The following is a 23,109-nucleotide window of genomic DNA, read 5'->3' on the forward strand; positions in this document are numbered from 1 at the left end:
AATTTGCTAAATTCCCAATAGCAGAAGGCTAATGACAACACAAACAGTAGAAATGTGATAACAGGACATTCTAATTGCAACATTTGTGAAAGAGCGTGTAGAACAGTCAGCGGTTTTAAGGAACCCGTGAACTGATTCCATATCAACAACCAATAAGGTCTCTTTTTACTTTGAGTGTCCTTAAAGGGGAAGATGCTGTTACTTCAGTTCTGATAAAGCCGAGTCTCTTGAATGGTCAATTATACTTATTAGACTAGATGGAAACAGGTGGTAGCCTAGGCCTACGATAAAAAAAAACACAATTTAATAACCTATTTATTAAATTAAGGGAATAAAACCTTTGTATTTCACAATAGTCTATGGTTATGCTATTTTAACCATGGAAATGGAACAGGATATGGGCCAAAATACATAATGTGTTTTATTTGCTTATGTCCTATGGATAAGGTATACTGTGGATAAGGCTATAATAATAACTGACACTTTAATAAGTCATCATAGAGAGGGCTGAAACTGGAGTGTGCTGGTATCTAATGATTGTTGAAATGCTGAAATAATCGTCTAGAGATGATACCTCTCAATGTTGAAGATAGCTTGCCTTTTATTCTAACATTGCATAACAATAAACATTGAGAAGTAGATTGCCTACTGTAACAACCACCTCCAATTGGCAACAAAAGGCATGACATAACTTTAGGGCAGGACTAGATGGAAGTACTGTACGCTCATTGGTGAAAAATAATCGCCAGTCAATTTAGCCCCATCCCTTCCCATTGACCAGGCTCGGTTGAGAAGTGCGGTTGGAGTGTGAGAGGGTCGCGGCCGAGGCTGACTGATGGTCTGACAGATGAAATAGCGAAAATACAGAAAGAGAAGACGGGCGTCCTCCTCCCTCAGAAAACCATGTTCCCTAAAGGCAAAGTGTCCGCTGTACCGTCGGATGGCCAAGCACGGGAAAAGTAAGTTTTAAAACCTATGTCTTACCTAATGCAAATTGTTTCCCTCCTCGGGTGTGTGGTTTGCTGGACAGCTGAATTAAAGGAGCGAATTTCCTCATTCGAGGATGGAATTGAATGAACCGCCTTGTCTGCTCGCCATTCCTTCCTTACCCTGCCTTCGGCTTTATATTCTTCCTGGGCCTCATTACTGAACGTACATATGTGTTTGTATTTGCAATTCAGCATCTAAGTATCTTTGAATTTTTTTAAATATTTTTTTTTAACGTGAAATGAGTAGCGTAAAGAAAATGTACTGTCCAATTTGGCTTTACGTCGTTTCTGTTGCATTAATTGATACACTTTTGCTTCCACCAGTGCTTCGGTTGCTACTTTGTTTCAGTTCGCGGCTATGAGGGCAGTCTCCAACACTCAATCTCTTTTATTTATAATAACGGGTTTTCTTGGTTACAGTGTTTCCGATTTGAAGTGTTTGGAAAAAGCCATTGTGCGAAAGGCCTTTTGGAGTCGGCGGTCCATGCAAACTACCGAAAAAATGAATGTCTGTCGATCATGTACCCCTAAGTGCAATAAATATTAGTTGATTAGAGACACTCATTAGTCCTAATAGAGTCAAAGTAGGTTAGTTTAGAGTTGGCTAAACTGTGTAGTTCTAACACTTTTTTTGTTGTTGTATTCAAACTGTTTTTTTTTGTAATTTGTTCACAGGTTAGCTTTATACGTCTATGAATATTTGTTACACATAGGAGCACAGAAGTCAGCACAGACCTTTTTATCAGAGGTGAGTGTTGTACTACCAAACACGGTAGCATATTAACAAACACATTTCCATATGAAGCCATTATTAATAAAATAATAATTATTAAGTAGGCTCTATTGTTAATTTACTTTTAAAATATTTTTCTAATTCTCCACTTTCCAGATACGATGGGAAAAGAACATCACACTCGGGGAACCACCTGGGTTCCTACACTCTTGGTGGTGGTAAGTGTTACCTATGTCACTATTAACAATACGCCAAGTTCTACCGTGTACAGTATTCTATTGCTTTATGACTTGTGTCTTGTCCACAGTGTATTTTGGGACCTGTATTGTGCCGCACCAGAGAGAAGAGAGACATGTGACCACTCCAGTGAAGCGAAAGCCTTCCATGATTATGTGAGTTCTGCTCCTCATGAGACTTGCTGCTGCACATGTTGATGGTGTTCTGCTCACGAGCCTGGGGCAGTATTTATAAAGGGTCTCAGAGTATGAGTGTTGACCTGGGATCAGGTCCCCTCCTGAACATAATTGTTTTGAAGATGATCTAAAAGTGGAAACTGATCTTAGATCAGCACTCCTACTCCGAGACCCTTTATAAATACGGACCCTGGTTTCATTTGCACCTACTACATTTTCAAATGTAGAAAGAGATTGCACCCAGATGGGCCTCAGCCCAGTTTACGTGAAACATTTTAATTCCATCAGTCCCTTTTTTGTGTAGGCCTGTCTTCCTTATTCCACCATCATACAGTTTTGATGCCATGTGTAGTGGCAATGGAGAGATGTTGTTCTGACTTGTTTCTACTCTTAATTTAAATGGACCCCCCCCCCATGTAGTTTTCAAAAAAAGTGGATTTGGACCTGTTTTGGTGTGAAAATGTAAGTAGGGACCTTGCATCAACCTCAGTGTGGATATTAATTTTGACATGTGCAATATAATTTTGTTTCAATATTTTATTTATTTAATAAAAAAATAAGTACCTTGAGCTTTTAAGAGTTTATTACAAAAATGTCAAAATAAAACTTAACACATTTTTGTGGGTGGGGGGGCAGTTATTCTGGTGATTGGGGGAAAAATGCCCCTTTTCTAAACATTTAATTGAATATCTAAAGTGTAAACTGTAGCCACTTATTTCCCTTTGCTTTTTTTGTGTCAGCAACTGGACATTGTTTTTAGGGGGGCTAGTTACCCCATGTTACTTTACACTTCGGCTTATAGATGTTTCCAATAATAAATGCTTATTTTTGTTTAACATTTGAAGTGTGTCCTAATGAACACGATCCAGCTCTCCCTTTGTTGTAGCCAGTCACTGTTGCACAATGTTCAAGAGCAGAGATGGGTTCAGATTCTCAACTATCTTGAGGATGGCAGGGGCCAAGAGTTGTTATTTTAAACTCCAGATGAACCCGTCTCCATCTTGAGCTACATTGGGCTTTTTGTCCTGAGCTAACAGGATAGTAGTACTCTATTAGAACTGACATTTATGGAGCCTGTTACTTATTAAATATTCTTCTGTTCAAATAGATTATTTTACCCAAAATGGATGCACAGTGCTTGTGGCCTATCACTAAACTCTGCTTTTGCATATGGTCTTCAAATGTTCAGAACACAGCATTTGGGGAAATGGCTTTAGGCATGAAGGAAGACTATCTCGTACAACTGCTGGTCCGGTCAGTCTGCCCCAGGATAGGCAGTCAGAAACCCCATTGGAAGCATCCAAATAACCATGGATACATCCCAATTATCTCCTCTTCCTCCCAAAGGGTGTACTTGTTCACTTCCCTGTACTGATTTGAAAAGAAATGACTGGTATTAGAAATTTGGTAAGAAGTGAACTACACTGCTCAAAAAAATAAAGGGAACACTTAATTAAACACAATGTCAATCACACTTCTGTGAAATCAAACTGTCCACTTAGGAAGCAACACTGATTGACAAATGTCACATGCTGTTGTGCAAATGGAATAGACAACAGGTGGAAATCATAGGCATTTAGCAAGACACCCCCAATAAAGGAGTGGTTCTGCAGGTGGGGACCACAGACCACTTCTCAGTTCCTATGCTTCCTGGCTGATGTTTTGGTCACTTTTGAATGCTGGTGGTGCTTTCACTCTAGTGGTAGCATGAGACTGAGTCTACAACCCACACAAGTGGCTCAGGTAGTGCAGCTCATCCAGGATGGCACATCAATGCGAGATGTGGCAAGAAGGTTTGCTGTGTCTGTCAGCGTCGTGTCCAGAGCATGGAGGCGCTACCAGGAGACAGGCCAGTACATCAGGAGATGTGGAGGAGGCCGTAGGAGGGCAACAACCCAGCGGCAGGACCGCTACCTCCGCCTTTGTGCAAGGAGCAGGAGGAGCACTGTCAGAGCCCTGCAAAATGACCTCCAGCAGGCCACAAATGTGCATGTGTCTGCTCAAACGGTCAGAAACAGACTCCATGAGGGCCCGACGTCCACAGGTGGGGGTTGTGCTTACAGCCCGACACCGTGCAGGATGTTTGGCATTTGCCAGAGAACACCAAGATTGGCAAATTTGCCACTGGTGCCCTGTGCACTTCACAGATGAAAGCAGGTTCACATTGGGCACATGTGACAGTCTGGAGATTCAGTGGAGAACGTTCTGCTGCCTGCAACATCCTCCAGCATGACTGGTTTGGTGGTGGGTCAGTCATGGTGTGGCATTTCTTTGGGGGGCCGCACAGCCCTCCATGTGCTCGCCAGAGGTAGCCTGACTGCCATTAGGTACCGAGATGAGATCCTCAGACCCCTTGTGAGACCATATGCTGGTGTGGTTGGCCCTGGGTTCCTCCTAATGCAAGACAATGCTAGACCTCATGTGGCCGGAGTGTGTCAGCAGTTCATGCAAGAGGAAGGCATTGCTGCTATGGACTGGCCCGCCCGTTCCCCAGACCTGAATCCAATTGAGCACATCTGGGACATCATGTCTCACTCCATCCACCAACGCCACGTTGCACCACAGACTGTCCAGGACTTGGCGGATGCTTTAGTCCAGATCTGGGAGGAAGATCCCTCAGGAGACCATCCGCCACCTCATCAGGAGCATGCCCAGGCATTGTAGGGAGGTCATACAGGCACGTGGAGGCCACACACTACTGAGCCTCATTTTTACTCGTTTTAAGAACATTACATCAAATTTGGATCAGCCTGTAGTGTGGTTTTCCACTTTAATTTTGAGTGTGACTCCAAATCCAGACCTCCATGGGTTGATAAATTTGATTTCCATTGATCATTTGTGTGATTTTGTTGTCAGCACATTCAACTATGTAAAAGTATTTAATAAGAATATTTCATTCAGATCTAGGATGTTATTTTAGTGTTCCCTTTATTTTTTGAGCAGTGTATTACTAGCCCGTGTCTCTCCCAAGCCCGTGCTGGAGACATCTACATCAGTGTGCTAATATAGGACTAGTGAAGGCCCAGTGTGCTACTTTTATGTGAATGTTTAAACTAAATGTATACTGAAGAAATATATAAACACAACATGCAACAATTTCAAAATATTTTACTGAGTTACAGTTCATATAAGGAATAAGTCAATTGACATTAATTAGGCCCTAGTCTATGGATTTAACATTACTGGGCAAGAGCATAGCCATGGGTCAGCCTGGGAGGGCATAGACCCACCCACTAGGGAGCCAGGCCCACAAAGGGCTTTATTGTAGACAGATACTCCTCAGCACTCCGTTAGCCGGATGTGGAGGTCCTGGGCTGGCATCATTACACATGGTCTGCGGTTGTGAGGCCGGTTGGACATGCTGCCGAATTCTCTAAAATGACATTGAAGGCGGCTTATGGTAGAGATTCATATTCAATTATCTGTCAACATCTCTGGTGGACATTCCAGCAGTCAGCATGCCAATTCCATGCTCCCTCAGTTTGAGACATCCGATATTGTAGTGTGACAACTGCACATTTGAGTGGCCTTTTATTGTCCCCAGTATAAGGTGCACCTGTGTAATTATCACGCTATTTAATCAGTTTCTTTATATGCCACACCTGTCAGTTGGATGGATAATCTTGGAAAAGGAGACATGCTCACGAACAGGGATGTAAATACATTTGTGCACAATTTGAGAGAAATAAGCTTTTTGTGCGTATGGAACATTTCTGGGATCTTTTTATTTCAGCTCATGAAACATGGAGCCAGCGTTTATATTTTTGTTCCGTATATTTGTATTTGAGTGTTTAACCAGCATTTGTAACTTGAGTTTAATTATCTGTACAAAACAGTGAATCTAATACTTGTGGAGCATAAAAATACTTGCATATGTTTTCCAATTTCCTGAAATACTTATACTTATTTTTGTGTAACCTGAAATGGTATATTCATTGCGTTTGCATTTTAGCATATGCTTTGATCCAGGACAACTTACACTAGTGAGGTGTATACTGGTCCCCCCGTGGGAATTGAACACTCAACCCTAGCGTTGTGAGCGCTAAGCTCTACTGTACCAACTGAGCCACATATTAAATGGTTTGTGATGATTTAATGTCTCAATCACTTTTTCTTCATGGTGATGCAAAGTCTAAAGGTACCAAACCTAGATGACTAGCCTATGTACAATACAGTAATTTACATTTAACTGTTTTGTATGGATGGTAAATTTAATACGGCACAAAGTGGTTGTTCCCATGTTATTTGATCAAGAAAAATATTTAATTTGTGGATGTTTTGTTGCTTTGCCCATAACATTGCACCTTCTGATGTAAATGTTTGAGGACAAGGTCTTGTTATTCCTGGATTCCATTAGAATTAAAATGACAGAGAAGGGGACAAGGCAACAACTGAAAACCCCAAACGTAGTCATTGCATGCTATGAATATGGGACCATATACTTAACTTTTTTAAAATAAACATAAGTGGATTTGTCTTTACTTTTGGTCCCCTAAAATGGGGGGGGGGGACCATGTATTTTAAAAGTGCTGTAATCCCATTTTAGGGGAACAAAAGTATTAGGACATTCAGTTAACTTTTAAATCAACATAAGTATTGGTCCCATATTCAATAGCACGCAATGACTACGTTTTGGTTTCAGATTTTCGTGCCCAATAGAAATGAATGGTAAATGGAATTCTAAACCTTTATATTAATGTGGATACTAGCATGATTATGGATAATGAGTGGGAAAGTTGGATGTACAAACGTCATACCCCCAAGACATGCTAACCTAATATATTAGTACAAGAAGTGCTGTAATTTCTAAACAGTTCACCCCATATGGATGAAAATACCCTCAAATTAAAGATGACAACCTCCTAGTCATTTCAATTCCAAAGTGCTGGAGTACGGAGCCAAACCAAATGTGTCACTGTCCCAATACTTCTGCAGCTCACTGTATATCACATTTTCAGTCAAATAAAACACCAATACAGTACCGTGTATATTTGAGGGTAACTGGTATCTTTATTAGTTTTACTAAGTATTCATACCACTGACTGACTTTTGAGCTATTTTGACTGCAACTTAGCATATCTCCGAAGGTAATTTAGTTTTTTTTTTTACACTGTCAAACCTCGTTTTATAACCATTTAAAAGGTGATCTATCTGGTCAAACTGATACAGGGCCCTATCCACCCTCTGTTTTAGATAATTTGTAATTGTCTACAGAGAAACCTAGATTCAAATAAAGGTCCTGTTCATCAAACATGGGATCCCATTTGGAGATGGGATCCCTGTGAATCGATGTTGGTTCTGTCTGTGTTCATCTTAGGCTAATACATGTATGTGAGCTCAGTGCTCTCTTTGTTTGCGTCGGCCCAGGCTTTCTCCTTTCTCTGCTCTGTGTTTGCGTACAGTAGGCCTAGGGTTTATCTTTCGTTCTCTCTATCTTTCTCCCTCCATGGCCAGTAGTCCCAGCGCTGTCTTTGTCTCTGTGGGCTTTGGGTGGGGGAGGTGGCTGGCTGGGCTGCTAGCAGGGAAGCAGCGATGCATCACGGCTCGTAAAGCGCAGGGCCCTTCCTCCCTGGCGTATTCACGCCTGGTTGGATGGATGCTCCCCAGGGGCTCCGCGCAGCTGATTGATGGCTGTCAGGGAGCTGAGGGACAGACTAGAAAAGGGGAGTGGCCACTGTGGCATATGCCTGGCAACCAAGGGAGGAGCAGAGAGAATATGTGAAAGGGGGGATGGGGAGTGGTAGAGAGCTTGTTCTCTTCTCTGGGTCTTACTGCCAGACCTTTCACCATCAGGGACAAGGAGACTGCTATGAAAACAACAGCAATTTTTATGGAGTTGGTGGATGGTTGAAGATCGACTAGCTTAGGCCCAGGCTTCCTTTTTTATAGCTTGGTTCAGGTGGATGATGGTAAAGCAGTCCAGGGGCCGTATGTATCAAGCACCTTCGAGATATCACTGTCCATGAAGTCTTATTCGCTGTGACGTAAAAGACAACTGGTCCTAAATCGGCACTCCGAGTCGCTTGATGCATATGGCCCAGGTCAGGACATGGCCAGTTAGTTTAGTGTGGTTTCTCTGGCCTGTCCCCTTTTCTCTGAGATGTGCTGAATCCCCCTTGTCCCTTTCTGTGTCACTTTCCTGTTTTATTTCTCCTCTCTCCCCTACTTTCTGTCTGTCTTTGTACAGAGACAACAGCTGCTATGACCTACCACAAACACACACACACAACCAGGGGGGGTGGGTCTAGTCTGTCTAAAAAAAAGCCCCCCCCCACCCCCCCTAGGGGAGGTTTAGAGATGGGCCCCCACACCACCCCACTCAGCTGCCCCCCCAGGCAGCAGAGTCTGTGACATCTGCCCCATCCTGTACCAAAGCATCTGGGAGTCTTGGCCCTCCTCTCCCGCAGCAGAACAGTGGCTTCATAACAAATGGCACCCTATTCCCTTTAGAGTGCACTACTTTTCACAAGGGCCCATAGGGTATATGGTGCCATTTGGTGGGGGACACAGAGCTACAGTTGAATATGCACTGCAGTGGGCTCTAGTACCAGAAGATAAGGAACATTCCTGGAGACTTTCCATGCACACTAGTGCATTTGAGAGCTTACAGTTCATGTGTTAAGGTACAAGAGTAATGTAGACTTGTTTTAGAACATAAATATGATTGTTACCATTTTGAAGTAACAGATGATTCTTAGGTGCAACACTAACATCCCCATAGTCCATGACGTGTCAACGTGCTAATATCCCTCCACAGCTACCTGACGCCCACATCATGCATAGCAGTGCTTATTATTTGACCATGCTGGTAATTTATGAACATTTGAACATCTTGGCCATGTTCTGTTTAGAATCTCCACCTGTCACAGCCAGAAGAGGACTGGCCACCCCTCATAGCCTGGTTTCTTCCTAGGTTTTGGCCTTTCTAGGGGGTTTTCCCTAGCCACCGTGCTTCTACACTTGCATTGCTTGCTGTTTGGGGTTTTAGTCTGGGTTTCTGCACAGCACTTTGAGATATCAGCTGATCTAAGAAGGGCTATATAATGATCACACTATTCTATGACAACCATCCTAGTCTCCCAGAGAGACATTTATCTATAAGCCTCTGCAGACCTGCATGCAACTACGCGATTCTCTGTCCACGTTCGAAAGTACGAGATCAGAGTTAAAAGTATGTAAACTGAATAGGGCCTGTTTTTTTTTTAAATCATTTTTTTTTTTAAACATTTGAATTTTTTTTTAAAAATCAACGGAGTAAATCTTAACATCCTGATTCTCGAGCTGCAACACAGACTTGTACGGAGTTTATCAACAGACATGGAGATGAATACATCATTATTCAACGCTACACCATGTCTGCCCCTCCTGTTTGTTGTGATGCTGAGTTTGCCGACCTTTCAGCTGTACGTAAACGAGGACCAGTCCCTTTTCGACTGTGTGTTGTGGAAAGGTTAACACTAATTGTTTCAGGCTAACGTTAGTGAACATACGCTGGACATTCAGTGGGCTCTAAAGTGCTAAATATGCTAGCTAACAGGTAAATTGGTCTAGGAAATGATTTCCTGAACATTTTGAAGGTCTCCAGAAGATTGGGTCTCACCCACTGTTTACTATCATAGCTTTTTTTCTTTTTTATTATGGATAACCTATTTAATTGATACTGATCTGCTTCAAACATTTATTTCCATAATATCAGAGTAATAGATATTTATTTATCGTGGCTAAGACGTTTGTACGTTTTGTACCTCAAAAAATTATAACCTCCAATAATAAAGGCCCTTTTGTGTTCTAATTAGATCTTGTTGGTGACTGACCGTGTGTGTAAACGGAATGCTGTCAAGAAAGGAAGTATTCCAAGCTATAGATTTCATATTCTATAGACTTCATTTGGTGAATCTCAACTTTGCCGCGCGTGTCTGGTACTCTTAAAAAGTTGGACAGGGTTGGCAGGTCTGTCTCATGTAGGCTCAAGGCAGGGTTGTTCTCATTAGGGTGCGCTGTTGCAAAACATTTAGCAACCAAACCCAGCATTACCCATGACCTTTTTTGTTTTAGGTTAGTCTCTCCATTCCGTTTTTAGTCAATTTTCTTCCGTTTGGTTCCCAGTGAATAGCTTACGACCCATCATACAAAGCAGGATCATGTTAGCCAGCTAACTTAAATGACCCAGAAACAATGTATTTGTTTATCTATCAAATCTACATTTGAATATGGGTCGAATCAATACAGTCCCATTTTTAGAAATATCTTCTTAGAAATGTGAAGTTATTTCTGAACATTCAAGCAAGTTGGCTGGTTGTCATTGATCCTGCTTTGTGACCCCCCCCCCCCCAGGTGTCCTAGGGTTGAAGGATGCCTCCTGAATGTAGCTAACTTTGTCAGTGTGTTCCAGGTACGACTGGGCTGGACGGGTCCTTCTGGCCTCACTTCTCCCCCTACTGTGGTATTTCACAGTGGACCTGCAGGACCCGGCTCAGATATAATTAGGAAGGGGGTGCAGTCAGTCGATATACCAGGGACTGCGAGTGTGTTCTGTTATATCCACAAGTGTAGTCTGTGGAGGTTGAGCACTTAAGAGAGTGCAGGGAGGTGAGATGGTAAGGTGTGTGTGTGTGTGTGTGTGTGACTTCATTTTCTCTAGATGTGTGTTTTTGATGGTGGTACTTTATATACTGTTACTCTCCTTGTGATTACTCCATGCTCTCACAAGCCACCTGTCATAACTAGCCTTTGATTCCAGATGCTAATACCAGTGTGCAATGTAGGCATTAGCCTCTGCTGAAATGCTTCTACAAAAAAAACAGTAAATTACAAGCATGCGACCAAAGCAAATGGCACATTAGTGAATTATGGCTGTGGTTGGGACAGGAAATGGCCTAGCAGTGAGACCTTGCTGTGTATAAGCACTTTGAAATGAATCCCACAGATTCCTATCAAATCTACTGGATACTTGCTGGATCAGCATGTTTGGCTGTGCAGTTAGATTCCACCCCGGTCAAACTTAAGGCTTGTTCTGTCTGTGGTGTGTGTGATACTAATAACGGCCAGTTTCATGGACACAGATTACGCCTAGTCTTTGACTAAGAAATCATGTTTATCATTCTGTCTATGCAAATTGATTTAAAGGTTTGACTCCTGACATTTTGCGTAATAGCACACGTTGACTGGTTTTCTAAATGTTAAAGTGCTCATAGAGCCAACCAGTCAATGATAAACTTGAACGATCAATATGCAAACCTAGTGGTAATTTACCAAAGTAACCATCAATCTATAGTAAATTAGGTGATTTATACTTGAATTGCTTTTAAGAAATATTTTTTTTTATTTGTGTCCAGTGGATAAATCATATGGGTCAAGAGAATTTGCCTAATTAATTTTAAAAAGCATCTGAGAAACAATGACATTATTTTCAATGAACTCTGCAACACTTCCAGCTATTGACTTTTTCAAAACTGCCACCAGTTTGGAGCAAAAACATTAACAAAGACCTTGACAGTTTATTTTACAGTCTCAAAAAATAAAGGATATTTCATGCTGAAACTCTTGTATTAAACACCAATAGTAACTACCAAGTTGATGGTTTATATTTAGGATAATGTTTTACAGATTTGTCATTTTATTTGAAATTCTATTTTGCATATTTTATGTGATAAGGGCCAGAGATAATTAGACACCTGTGATAATCTGAAGTACCCAAAATGACACTAGATTTCCTCTGATAAATTCCTCCCAAAACATGGAAGTTACCAAAATTCTGGTATCTTACTGGTAAACCTAAAGTTTACACAAACACCCTACCTTTGCAACCCTACACAGACAAAATATCCTTATCTCAGTTCTAACCTCTAACTCTTAGTCTTATGTTTACAGAGTGCGGCTGCAGCCCCCAGTCCAGTTATGGGGGGGATGCCCCCTGGAGAGGGGATGCCCGGTGGACCCATGCCCCCGGGATTCTTCCAGGTCAGTCTCCTCCTACCTTCACACACACCTCCATCTACACTCTATGGCAGTGGTTCTAGGGTTGGGTGATATATCTAATTAAGTTTGTGCATCAAGTGTCTTTTTTTGAAACATGTTTTTCCCCATTTGAGCGTTTTTGTCCAATTGTTCTCGTTGTCTTTTTAGTCTCGGCTCCTTCTGTGCTGTGTGCACCTTCTCATTTACACACACACACACACACACACACACACACACACACACACACACACACACACACACAAAGCTCCTTCCCCTGCAATTCACAGCGAAGATGAGAGATCACTTTGTACTCTCTGACAAATGGTTTCAATTTGCTATTTGCGGTTTGGTCCAACAGAATAGATCATATGGACACTGAAACACAGTGAGACATTATTTTACTGTAATCGAGGTTAATCTTTCTAATGATACCCTTTTTGTGTCTCAACTCCTCAAAATGCGAGGGGACTACTAAAACGGACTTTCGATGAACATTGAAACTGAGCATTCATTTTCCAGAATATCGTACCATGTACTGCTAGCAGCATTTTAAACAGACTTATACTAGCTGTCTAGTCTGTTTTTATAAATGTGCCATTACACATGGAACACAATTACTGTGATTTCGGAACGTATTTGGACCCCTTGCCTTTTTCCACATTTTGTTACGTTACAGCCTTCTAAAATGGATAAAATAAAAAAAATCCGCAATATACACACAACCCACAATGAAAGTTTTTATTTATTTTTTAGAATGCAAATATATAAAAAGCAGAAATACCTTGTTTACATAAGTATTCAGACCCTTTGCTACGAGACTAGAAATTGAGCTCTGGTGCATCTTTCCATTGATCATCCTTGATGTTTCTACAACTTGATTGGAGTCCACCTGTGGTAAATTCAATTGATTTGGAAAGGCACACACCGGTCTATATAAGGTCCTAGAGTTGACAGTGCATGTCAGAGCAAAAACCAAGCCATGAGATCGAAGGAATTATCTGTAGAGCTCCGAGACAGGACTGTGTCGAGGCAAAGATGTGGGAAGGGTACCAACAAATGTCTGCAGCACTGAAGGTTCCCCAAGAACACAGTAGCCTCCATCATTCTTAAATGGAATAAGTTTGGAACCACCAAGACTCTTCCTAGAGCTGGCCAAACTGAGCAATCGTGGGAGAAGAGGCTTGGTCAGGGAGGTGACCAAGAACCAGATGGTCACTGACAAAGCTCCAGAGAACCTGGCACTATCCCTATGGTGAAGCATGGGTATGGCAGCATCATGCTGTGGGGATGTATTTCAACGGCAGGGACTGGTAGGCTAGTCAGTATCGAGGTAAAGATGAACGTCGCAAAGTACAGAGATCCTTGATTTAAAAACCTGCTCTAGAGCATTCAGAACTTCATACTAGGGCCAAGGTTCACCTTCCAACAGGACAATGATCCTAAGCACACATCCAAGACAATGCAGCAGTGGCTATCGGGACAAGTCTCAATATTTTTGAGTGGCCCGGACTTGAACCTGATCGAACATCTCTGGAGAGACCTGAAAATAGCTGTGCAGCGACGCCCCCCCAATCCAACCTAACAGCTTGAGAGGATCTGCGGAGAAGAATGGAAGAAACTCTCCAAATACAGATGTGCCAAGCATATTAGCGTCATACCCAAGAAGACTCGAGGCTGTAATTGCTGCTTAAGGTGATTTCAACAAAATACTGAGTAAAAGGTCTGAATACTTATGTAAATGTGATATTTGTTTTCAATTTTAGTAACAATAAACATTTCTAACAACCTGTTTATGCTTTGTCATTATGGGGTTGTTGTGTATGTGTGTGGATAAGGGGGGGGAAATGTTATGCATTTTTAGAAAACTGAATACTTTAACCTGACAAAATGTGGAAACAGTCAAGGGCTTTGAATACTTTCCGAATGCACTGTATATAGTCAATTGGCTACTTGTTATCATTCTGAGAAATAAGTTACTTGATTTCGACATAAAAGTGGACAGGCTAGCATTATGTTCAAACAGTTGGAGACTGACAGAAGGGCAGTGGTGGAAAAAGTACTTGAGTAAAAGTAAAAATACCTTCATAGAAAATGACTCAAAGTGAGTCACCCAGTAAAATACTACTTGCATAAAAGTCAAAGTATCTGAAATCAACTTAAGTATCAAAAGTTTAAATATTTTCTAATTGCTTATATTAAGAAAACCAAAATGGCTTCATGTTTTTTAATTCTCTTTACAGCTAGCCAGGGGCACACTCCAACATTCAGACAATTTACAGTCTAAGCATTTGTGTTTTAGTGACTCAGCCGCCAGATAGGAGGCAGTCGGAACGACCAGGGATGTTATCTTTAAGTGTGTGAATGGAAAAATGTTCTGTCATACTAAGCATTCTAAATGTAGCGAGTACTTTTGGGTGGCTGGATAAATTAAGTAAAAAGTACATTTTCTTAGAAATGTAGTGATTTAAAAGTTGTCAAAACTACTTTTATTTTACATAAGTACTTTACACCACTACAGAAGGGTGTGTTTTATAATAATTCAACAGTTCTACCTTGTTAGCTAGCAAATAGATTCTAGTTGGCTAAATTAATATAAATATTAGCTGGCTGAAACAGAAAAGGGCCTTCCCCAAACTGTTGCCACAAATTTGGAAGCACATAATCCTCTAGAATGCTGTATGCTGTAGCATTAACATTTCCCTTCACTGGAACTGAGGGGCCAACCCGAACCATGAAAAACAGCCCCATACCATTATTCCTCCTCCACCAAACCTTACAGTTGGCACTATGCATTGGGGCAGGTGGCATTCTCCTGGCATTTGCCCAACCCAGATTCAGCCGTCGGACTGCCAGAGAACGCGTTTCTACTGCTCCGATTGCGGCAAGCTTTACACCACTCCAGCCGACGCTTTGTGTTGCGCATGGTGTGGCTGCTCGGCCATGGAAACCCCTTTTCATTAAGCTCCCGACAAACTGTTCTTGTGCAGACTTTGCTTGTTTGGAACTCTGTAGTAAGTGTTGCAACAGAGGACAGATGATTTTTATGCGCTTCAGCACTCTGCGATCCCGTTCTCTGAGCTTGTGGCTGAGCCGTTGTTGCTCCTATACGTCTCCATTTCACAACAGCACTTGCAGTTGATCGGGGCAGCTCTAGCAGGGCAGAAATGTGAATAACTGACTTGTTGGAAAGGTGGCATCCTTTGGTACTGCCATGTTGCAAGTCACTGAGTTGTTCAGTAAGGCCATTCTACCACCAATGTTGGTCTATGGTGATAGCATAGCTGTGAGCACAATTTTATACACCCGACGGCAACGGGTGTGGCTGAAATAGCCAAATCAACTAATTTTAAGGGGTTTCCACATGCAGTATGTGCCCAGCAAAAAAGAAATGTCCTCACTGTCAACTGTGTTTATTTTCAGCAAACATAACATGTATAAATATGTAAACATAAGATTCAACAACCTGATACATAAACTGAACAAGTTCCACAGACATGTGACTAATAAAAATTGAATGTGTCCCTGAACAAAGGTGGGGTCAAATTCTTCAGTAACAGTATCTGGTGTGGCCACCAGCTGCATTAAGTACTGCAGTGCATCTCCTCCTCATTGACTGCACCAGACTTGCCAGTTCTTGCTGTGAGATGTTACCTGACTCTTCCACCAAGGTACCTGCAAGTTCCTGGACATTTCTGGGGGGAATGGCCCTGGCCCTCACCTTACTATCCAACAAGTCCCAGACGTGCTCAATGGGATTGAGATCCGGGCTCCTCGCTGGCCATGGCAGAGCACTGACATTATTGTCTTGCAGGAAATCACACACAGAACGAGCAGTATTGCTGGTGGCATTGTCATGCTGGAGGGTTATGTCGGGATGAGCCTGCAGGAAGGGTACCACATGAGGGAAGAAGATGTCTTCCCTGTAACGCACTGTGTTGAGATTGCCTGCAATGACAACAAGCTCAGTCCGATGATGCTGTGACACATCTTCTCAGACCATCACGGACCCTCCACCGCCAAATCGATCCCACTCCAGAATACAGGCCTCGGTGTAACGCTCAAACGCGAATCCGACCATCACCCCTGGTGAGACAAAACCGAGACTCGTCAGTGAAGAGCACTTTTTGCCAGTCCTGTCTGGTCCAACGACGGTGGGTTTGTGCCCATAGGCAACGTTGATGCCGGGATGTCTGGTGAGGACCTGCCTTACAACAGGCCTACAAGCTCTCAGTCCAGCCTCTCTTAGCCTATTGCGGACAGTCTGAGCATTGATGGAGGGATTGTTCGTTCCTGGTGTAACTCGGGCAGTTGTTGTTGCCATCCTGTACCTGTCCCGTAGGTGTGATGATCTGATGTACCGATCCTGTGCAGCTGTTACGTGGTCTGCCACTGCGAGGACGATCAGCTGTCCGTTCTGTCTCCCTGTAGCGCTCTTAGGCATCTCACAGTACGGACGTTGTCATTTATTTCCCTGGCCACATCTGCAGTCCTCGTGCTTCCTTGCAGCATGCCTAAGGCACGTTCACAGATTATCAGGGACCCTGGGCATCTTTCTTTTGGTGTTTTTCAGAGTCAGTAGAAAGGCCTTTTTTTTTGTGTCCTAAGTTTTCATAACTGTGACCTCAATTGCCTACTGTCTGTTAGTGTCTTAATGACCATTCCACAGGTGCATGTTCATTAATTGTTTACGGTTCAGGGAAAGCGTCTTAAACCCTTTACAATGAAGATCTGTGACATTTGGATTTTTACGAATTATCTTTGAAAGACAGGGTCCTGAAAAGGGGCTGTTTCTTTTTTTTGCTGTGTGTGTATATACAGTGGGGAGAACACGTATTTGATAACCTGCAAAATCATCAGTGTTTCCTACTTCCAAAGCATGTAGAGGTCTAATTTTTATCATAGGTACACTTCAACTGTGAGAGACTGAATCTGAAACAAAAATCCAGAAAATCACATTGTATGATTAAGTAATTCATTTGCATTTTATTGCATGACAAGTATTTGATACATCAATTTTATCCCTGATGTCCTTACACAGCTCTCTGGTCTTGGCCATTGTGGAGAGGTTGGAATCTGTTTGAGTGTGTGTACAGGTGTCTTTTATACAGGTAACGAGTTCAAACCGGTGCAGTTAATACAGGTAATGAGTGGAGAACATGAGGGCTTTTTAAAGAAAAACTAACAGGTCTGTGAGAGCTGGAATTCTTACTGGTCGGTAGGTGATCAAATACTTATGTCATGCAATAAAATGCAAATTAATTACTTAAAAAATCATAATGTGATTTTCTGGATTTTTGTGTTAGATTCCGTCTCTCACAGTTAAAGTGTACCTATGATAAAAATGACAGACATCTACATGCTTTGTAAGTAGGAAACACTGCTGATTTTGCATGTTATCAAATACTTGTTCTCCTGTGTGTGTGTGTCACTGCTCAAAAAAATAAAGGTAACACTAAAATAACACATCCTAGATCTGAATGAATGAAATATTCTTATTAAATACTTTTTTCTTTACATAGTTGAATGTGCTGACAACAAAATCACACAAATGATCAATGGAAATCAAATTTATCAACCCATGGAGGTCTGGATTTGGAGTCACACTCAAAATTAAAGTGGAAAACCACACTACAGGCTGATCCAACTGATGTAATGTCCTTAAAACAAGTCAAAATGAGGCTCAGTAGTGTGTGTGGCCTCCACCTGCCTGTATGACCTCCCTACAACACCTGGGCATGCTCCTGATGAGGTGGCGGGATGGTCTCCTGAGGGATCTCCCAGACCTGGACTAAAGCATCCGCCAACTCCTGGACAGTCAGATGTGCTCAATTGGATTCAGGTCTGGGGAACGGGCGGGCCAGTCCATAGCATCAATGCCTTCCTCTTGCAGGAACTGCTGACACACTCCAGCCACATGAGGTCTACGATTGTCTTGCATTAGGAGGAACCCAGGGCCAACCGCACCAGCATATGGTCTCACAAGGGGTCTGAGGATCTCATCTCTGTACCTAATGGCCACCCCACACCATGACTGACCCACCGCCAAACCGGTCATGCTGGAGGATGTTGCAGGCAGCAGAATGTTCTCCACGGTGTCTCCAGACTGTCTCGTGCTCAGTGTGAACCTGCTTTCATCTGTGAAGAGCACAGGGCGCCAGTGGCGAATTTGCTAATCTTTGTGTTCTCTGGCAAATGCCAAACGTCCTGCACGGTGTTGGGCTGTAAGCACAACCCTCACCTGTGGACGTCGGGCCCTCATACCACCCTCATGGAGTCTGTTTCTGACCGTTTGAGCAGACACATGCACATTTGTGGCCTGCTGGAGGTGATTTTGCAGTGCGCCTCCTGCTCCTCCTTGCACAAAGGCGGAGGTAGCGGTCCTGCTGCTGGGTTGTTGCCCTCCTACGGCCTCCACGTCTCCTGATGTACTGGCCTGTCCTCTGGTAGCGCCTCCATGCTCTGGACACTACGCTGACAGACACAGCAAACCTGTCTCACAGGTTGTAGACCACTGCTCTATGGGCTGAATCTTAACTTGGGACCCGCCAGCATGAAACTGACTTCAATTTCTGCTTAACTCCTTTGTCGTCAATATAGGGTTGATTTACTGTATGTGTGATTCTCAAGTGAAGAATTTAGCCTGTATGTACATGAATGCATGGATCACTATTGCGCAACTGCTCCTCACGCTGGCATCTGCTGTCTCTCACCTGTTCTACCGCCCTGCTGATGTGCATTCCACATTCGTACCTGTGAACTTGGCTGATCTTATCAGGATGTGTTAAAGCTCTGCGTGTGTCAATGACGCGGTACTTCTACTCTGCTGTGGTCCGTAGGCTGCGTCTCGTCTATGCGCCTGTCTCCATCCCAAGTGGCACCCTACAAGGTGCTCTACTTTTGACCAAGCCCTATGGGCCCTGGTGAAAAGTAGTGCACTTACTCTATAGGGTGCCACTTGGGACGTGTCCCGTGTAGTGCTGTTGTCTGACTACCCACTCCAGTGTACTGTAGTGAAACGTGGAGGCGTGGTTGGGCCTGGCCCTTAATCGAGAAATTTTAAAGGTGCTGCACCACTTTCCGTTGATCAATATCTCATGAGAATGAACTCTTGGCAGCCGTGGAGGATTTGACTTCAACATTCCATGCAGTATTATTCTGTAGCTCTGTAGTATAAGTCAAAGCATCCACTTCTGTTTCTTTAAAGGCCCAGTGTAGTAAAATGTGATTTTCCTTTGTCTTCTATATATTATTTCCACAGTGAGGTTGAAGTAATATTGTGAACATTATGATGATAATAAAGGGCTGCATTGGACCTTTCAGTATATACTGGCAGGTATGTTGTGTATAGGAATTTAGTCAGATGTTTATTGAGAAGCAATTCTATGTAGCATGGTGTGGTTGAGAGCCAAAGCACACACGCACACAAGCATTTCTAAAACATTGCCGCCACTCCCAGAATATATACTGTGCATTTGGAATGTATTCAGACCCCTTCCCTTTTCCTACATTTACGTTACAGCCTTATTCTAAAATGAATTAATTAAAAATGTCTTCAATCTACACACAGTACTCCGTAATGACGACAAAACAAAAAGGTTTGTATATTTAAAAAAAATGAAAGTAAACTGGTGCCTTATTTACATAGGTATTCTCAGACCCTTTGGTATGAGACTCGAAATTGAGCTCCAGTCCATCCTGTTTCCATTGATCATCTTTGTTTCTACAAGTTGATTGGAATCTACCTGTGGTACATTAAATTGATTGGTCCCACAGTTGACAATGGATGTCAGAACAAAACCAAGCCATGAGGTCAAAGGAATTGTCTGTAGAGCTCAGAGACTGTCGAGGCACAGATCTGGGGAAGGGTACCAACACATTTCTACAGCATTGAAGGTCCCCAAGAACAGTGGCCTCCATCATTCTTAAATGGAAGGAGTTTGGTACCACCAAGACGAGAGCTGGCTGCCTGGTCAAATGCGCAATCGGGGAGAAGGGCCTTGGTCAGGGAGGTGACCAAGTACCTGATGGTCACTAAAATTGCCAAAGCTCCTCTGTGGAGATGGGAGAACCTTCCAGAAGGCCAACCATCTCTGCAGTGCTCCACCAATCAGGCCTCTATGGTAGACTGGCCAGACGGAAGCCACTCTTCAATAAAAGGCACATGACAGCCCGCTTTGAGTTTGTGAGACTTTGCGTTTGTGGACTGTGAGACTAGTCAGGATCAAGGTGAAGATGAATGGCTTAAAGTACAGAGGCATCCTTGATGAAAACCTGCTCAGGACCTCATACTGGGTCCAAGGTTCCTTCCAACTGGACAACAACCATAAGCACACAGCCAAGGCAATGCAGAAGTGGTTTCGGGACTCAAGTCTCAATGTCCTTGAGTATCCCAGCTGTAGCCCGGATCTGAACCCGAGAGAATTGAAAATAGCTGTGTAGCAATGCTCCCCATCCAACCTGACAGCTTGAGGATCTGCAGAGAACAATGGGAGAAACTCCAAATACAGGTGTGCCAAGGTTGTAGCATCATACCCAAGAAGACAAGGCTGTAATCACTGCCAAAGGAGCTTCAACAAAGTACTGAGTAAAGGGTCTGAATACTTATGTACAGTTAGTTTACATACTTCGGTTGGAGACATTAACTCGTTTTTCAAACACTCTAGAAATTTGTTAAACAAACTATAGTTTTTGCAAGTCCGGTAGGACATCAACTACGTGCATGACAAGTAATTTTTTCCAACAGTTTACAGACTTTCAATATCACAATTCCAGTGGGTCAGAAGTTTACATATACTGTTGTCTGTGCCATTTAAATAGCTTGAAAAATTCCAGAAAATGTCATGGTTTAGAAGCTTCTGATATGCTAATTGACATTGAGTCAAGTGGAGGTGTACCTGTGGATGTATTTCAATGCCTACCTTCCAGCTCAGTGCCTCTTTGCTTGACATAATGGGAAAATCAAATAAATCAGCCGAGATCTCAATATTGTAGACCAAGTCTGGTTCATCCTTGGGAACAACTTCCAAATGCTTGAAGGTACCATGTCTACTATTGTTTGTACAGATGAACAAGTATAAACACCATGGGACCACGCAGCCGCACCAAGGTACGTTCAAATCAATCCCAGAACAGCAGCAAATGACCTTGTGAAGATGCTGGAGGACACAAGTACAAAAGTATCTATATCCACAGTAAAATGAGTCCTAAATCGACAACCTTTTTTAAGGCCGTTCAGCAAGGAAGAAGCCACTGCTCCAAAACTGCCATAAAGCCAGACTATGGTTTAACTGCACATGGTGACAAATAAAATCTCCATGTGATTATTGCACTTCACAAAATGGATTAAAGGAAAATTTGTGGATATATTGAAGAAACATCAAGACATCAGTCAGGAAGTTAAAGCTTGGTTGCAAATGGGTCTTTCAAATAGACAATGACCCTAAGAATACTTCCAAAGTTGTGGCAAGATGGCTTAAGGGTGACAAGTCAAGGTTTTGGAGTGGCAATCAAAGTCCTGACCTCAATCCTATAGAAACTCTGTGGGCAGAACTGAAAAAGCATGTGCGAGCAAGGAGGCCTACAAACCTGACTCAGTTACACCAGCTCTGTCAGGAGGAATGGGCCAAAATCCACCCAACTTATCGTGGGAAGCTTGTTGAAGGCTACCTGATACATTTGACCCAAGTTAAACCATTTAAAGGCATTGCTACCAAATACTAATTGAGTGCATGTAAACATCTGACCCACTGGGAATGTGATGAAATAAAAGCTGAAATAAATCCCTCTACTATTATTTTTACATTTCACATTAAAATAAAGTGGTGATCCTAACTGACCGAAGACAATGAAGTTTTACTTGGATTAAATATCAGAAATTGTGAAACTCTTTAAATGTATTTGGCTGGTGTATAAACTTGACCTCAACTGTAAAATGTCATTTCTCTCTGTGTGTGTGTATTAAATTAAATGTTGCAATTAAAAAGGTTTTTGCTTTGTCATAGTGTGGAGGGGGTGAAATGACTTAATACATTTTTAGAACAAGGCAGAGGCCCAACAGTTAATAATCAGATACTCAAAAGGTTGGCTGAGTACAGGTACAGGAAACAGTGGTAACAGCTTAGTTTGATTAGGTTTACCAGTTAATTGACAGTTGTGACAAGTTTTGATAAACTCAGAAACATCCTTCTTTAACCTAGGCCAAAAGAAATGTCTTTATGCAATTATAGGTTTTCCTCACCCATATGTCCAGCAATGTCATTGTGGGAAGTTTCAACACCAACTAACGACGCTTAACTGGTACAACAACCTGACTAATCGCTTCCCCCAGAAAAACTACCATGACACACCCACTTTCTCATCAGGACATCCTCTTGGAGAAAATAGCCAAACAGCTGTGGGCGACATCTCCCAACTGTTCCACAGGCACAATTTGGTCACAACTCTTTCTAATGTGGGGTCAGCCTGTTGCTCCTTGATTAGATCAGAGAGGGGTACAGATCACGGGATAACAGGGAAAGCAGTGACCGATTTCTTTGTGCCATTCTCGTTAGCCGGTACAGTGACCAGTCGCCACGGCTCATAGAACGCATCACTGCACACACAGAACACCTCTGGGGAAACTTTGAGCACTCATCAGGAATCCCTACAAATGACTACTTAGCAGAAGCCACTAGATATGGAAACAAGACAGGCCATACACGCTCACCAGCCAAGTTATTCCCAAGGATAACGTTGATACCCTCAATAGGCCACAAAGAATGCACCCCCACAACAACCTCACCTTTCACCAGTCCCCTGGGCATGAGACAATGTGTCAGGAGGGAACTGATGTGGGACAGGCGCTGCTAATGCCGTAGGCTTAGCCCCGAGAACCAGACATTCGTTTTTCCAATGACCTGAATCTTGACAGTAGTGACTTGACCAAAGTCAGCTTTACCACAGGAGTCAGGCTCAACCCTAGTTGAATGAAACTGCCCATGAAGCAGAGCATCTCGTTGAGCAAGGCCCAAAACTCTCC

The 23,109-nt window shown here is 42.7% G+C and overlaps 1 protein-coding gene across 4 annotated transcripts in view; it reads left to right on the forward strand.

Annotated features, from left to right (window-relative positions):
* The first annotated feature begins 781 nt into the window (after nucleotides 1–781).
* LOC123997399 (single-stranded DNA-binding protein 3-like) overlaps nucleotides 782–23,109 on the forward strand; it is a 30,887-nt gene continuing 8,559 nt past the window's right edge. For all 4 annotated transcript variants that reach the window (XM_046301583.1, XM_046301584.1, XM_046301585.1 and 1 more), the window contains exons 1-5: nucleotides 782–959; nucleotides 1,665–1,737; nucleotides 1,879–1,940; nucleotides 2,030–2,114; nucleotides 12,006–12,095. In XM_046301583.1, coding sequence (XP_046157539.1) covers nucleotides 904–959; nucleotides 1,665–1,737; nucleotides 1,879–1,940; nucleotides 2,030–2,114; nucleotides 12,006–12,095 — 366 coding nt within the window. In that variant the 5' untranslated portion in view covers nucleotides 782–903. The remainder of the gene's footprint in view (nucleotides 960–1,664; nucleotides 1,738–1,878; nucleotides 1,941–2,029; nucleotides 2,115–12,005; nucleotides 12,096–23,109) is intronic.

Source organism: Oncorhynchus gorbuscha, linkage group LG15, assembly GCF_021184085.1.
Source record: "Oncorhynchus gorbuscha isolate QuinsamMale2020 ecotype Even-year linkage group LG15, OgorEven_v1.0, whole genome shotgun sequence".
In the NCBI taxonomy this organism is placed as follows: Eukaryota; Metazoa; Chordata; class Actinopteri; order Salmoniformes; family Salmonidae; genus Oncorhynchus; species Oncorhynchus gorbuscha.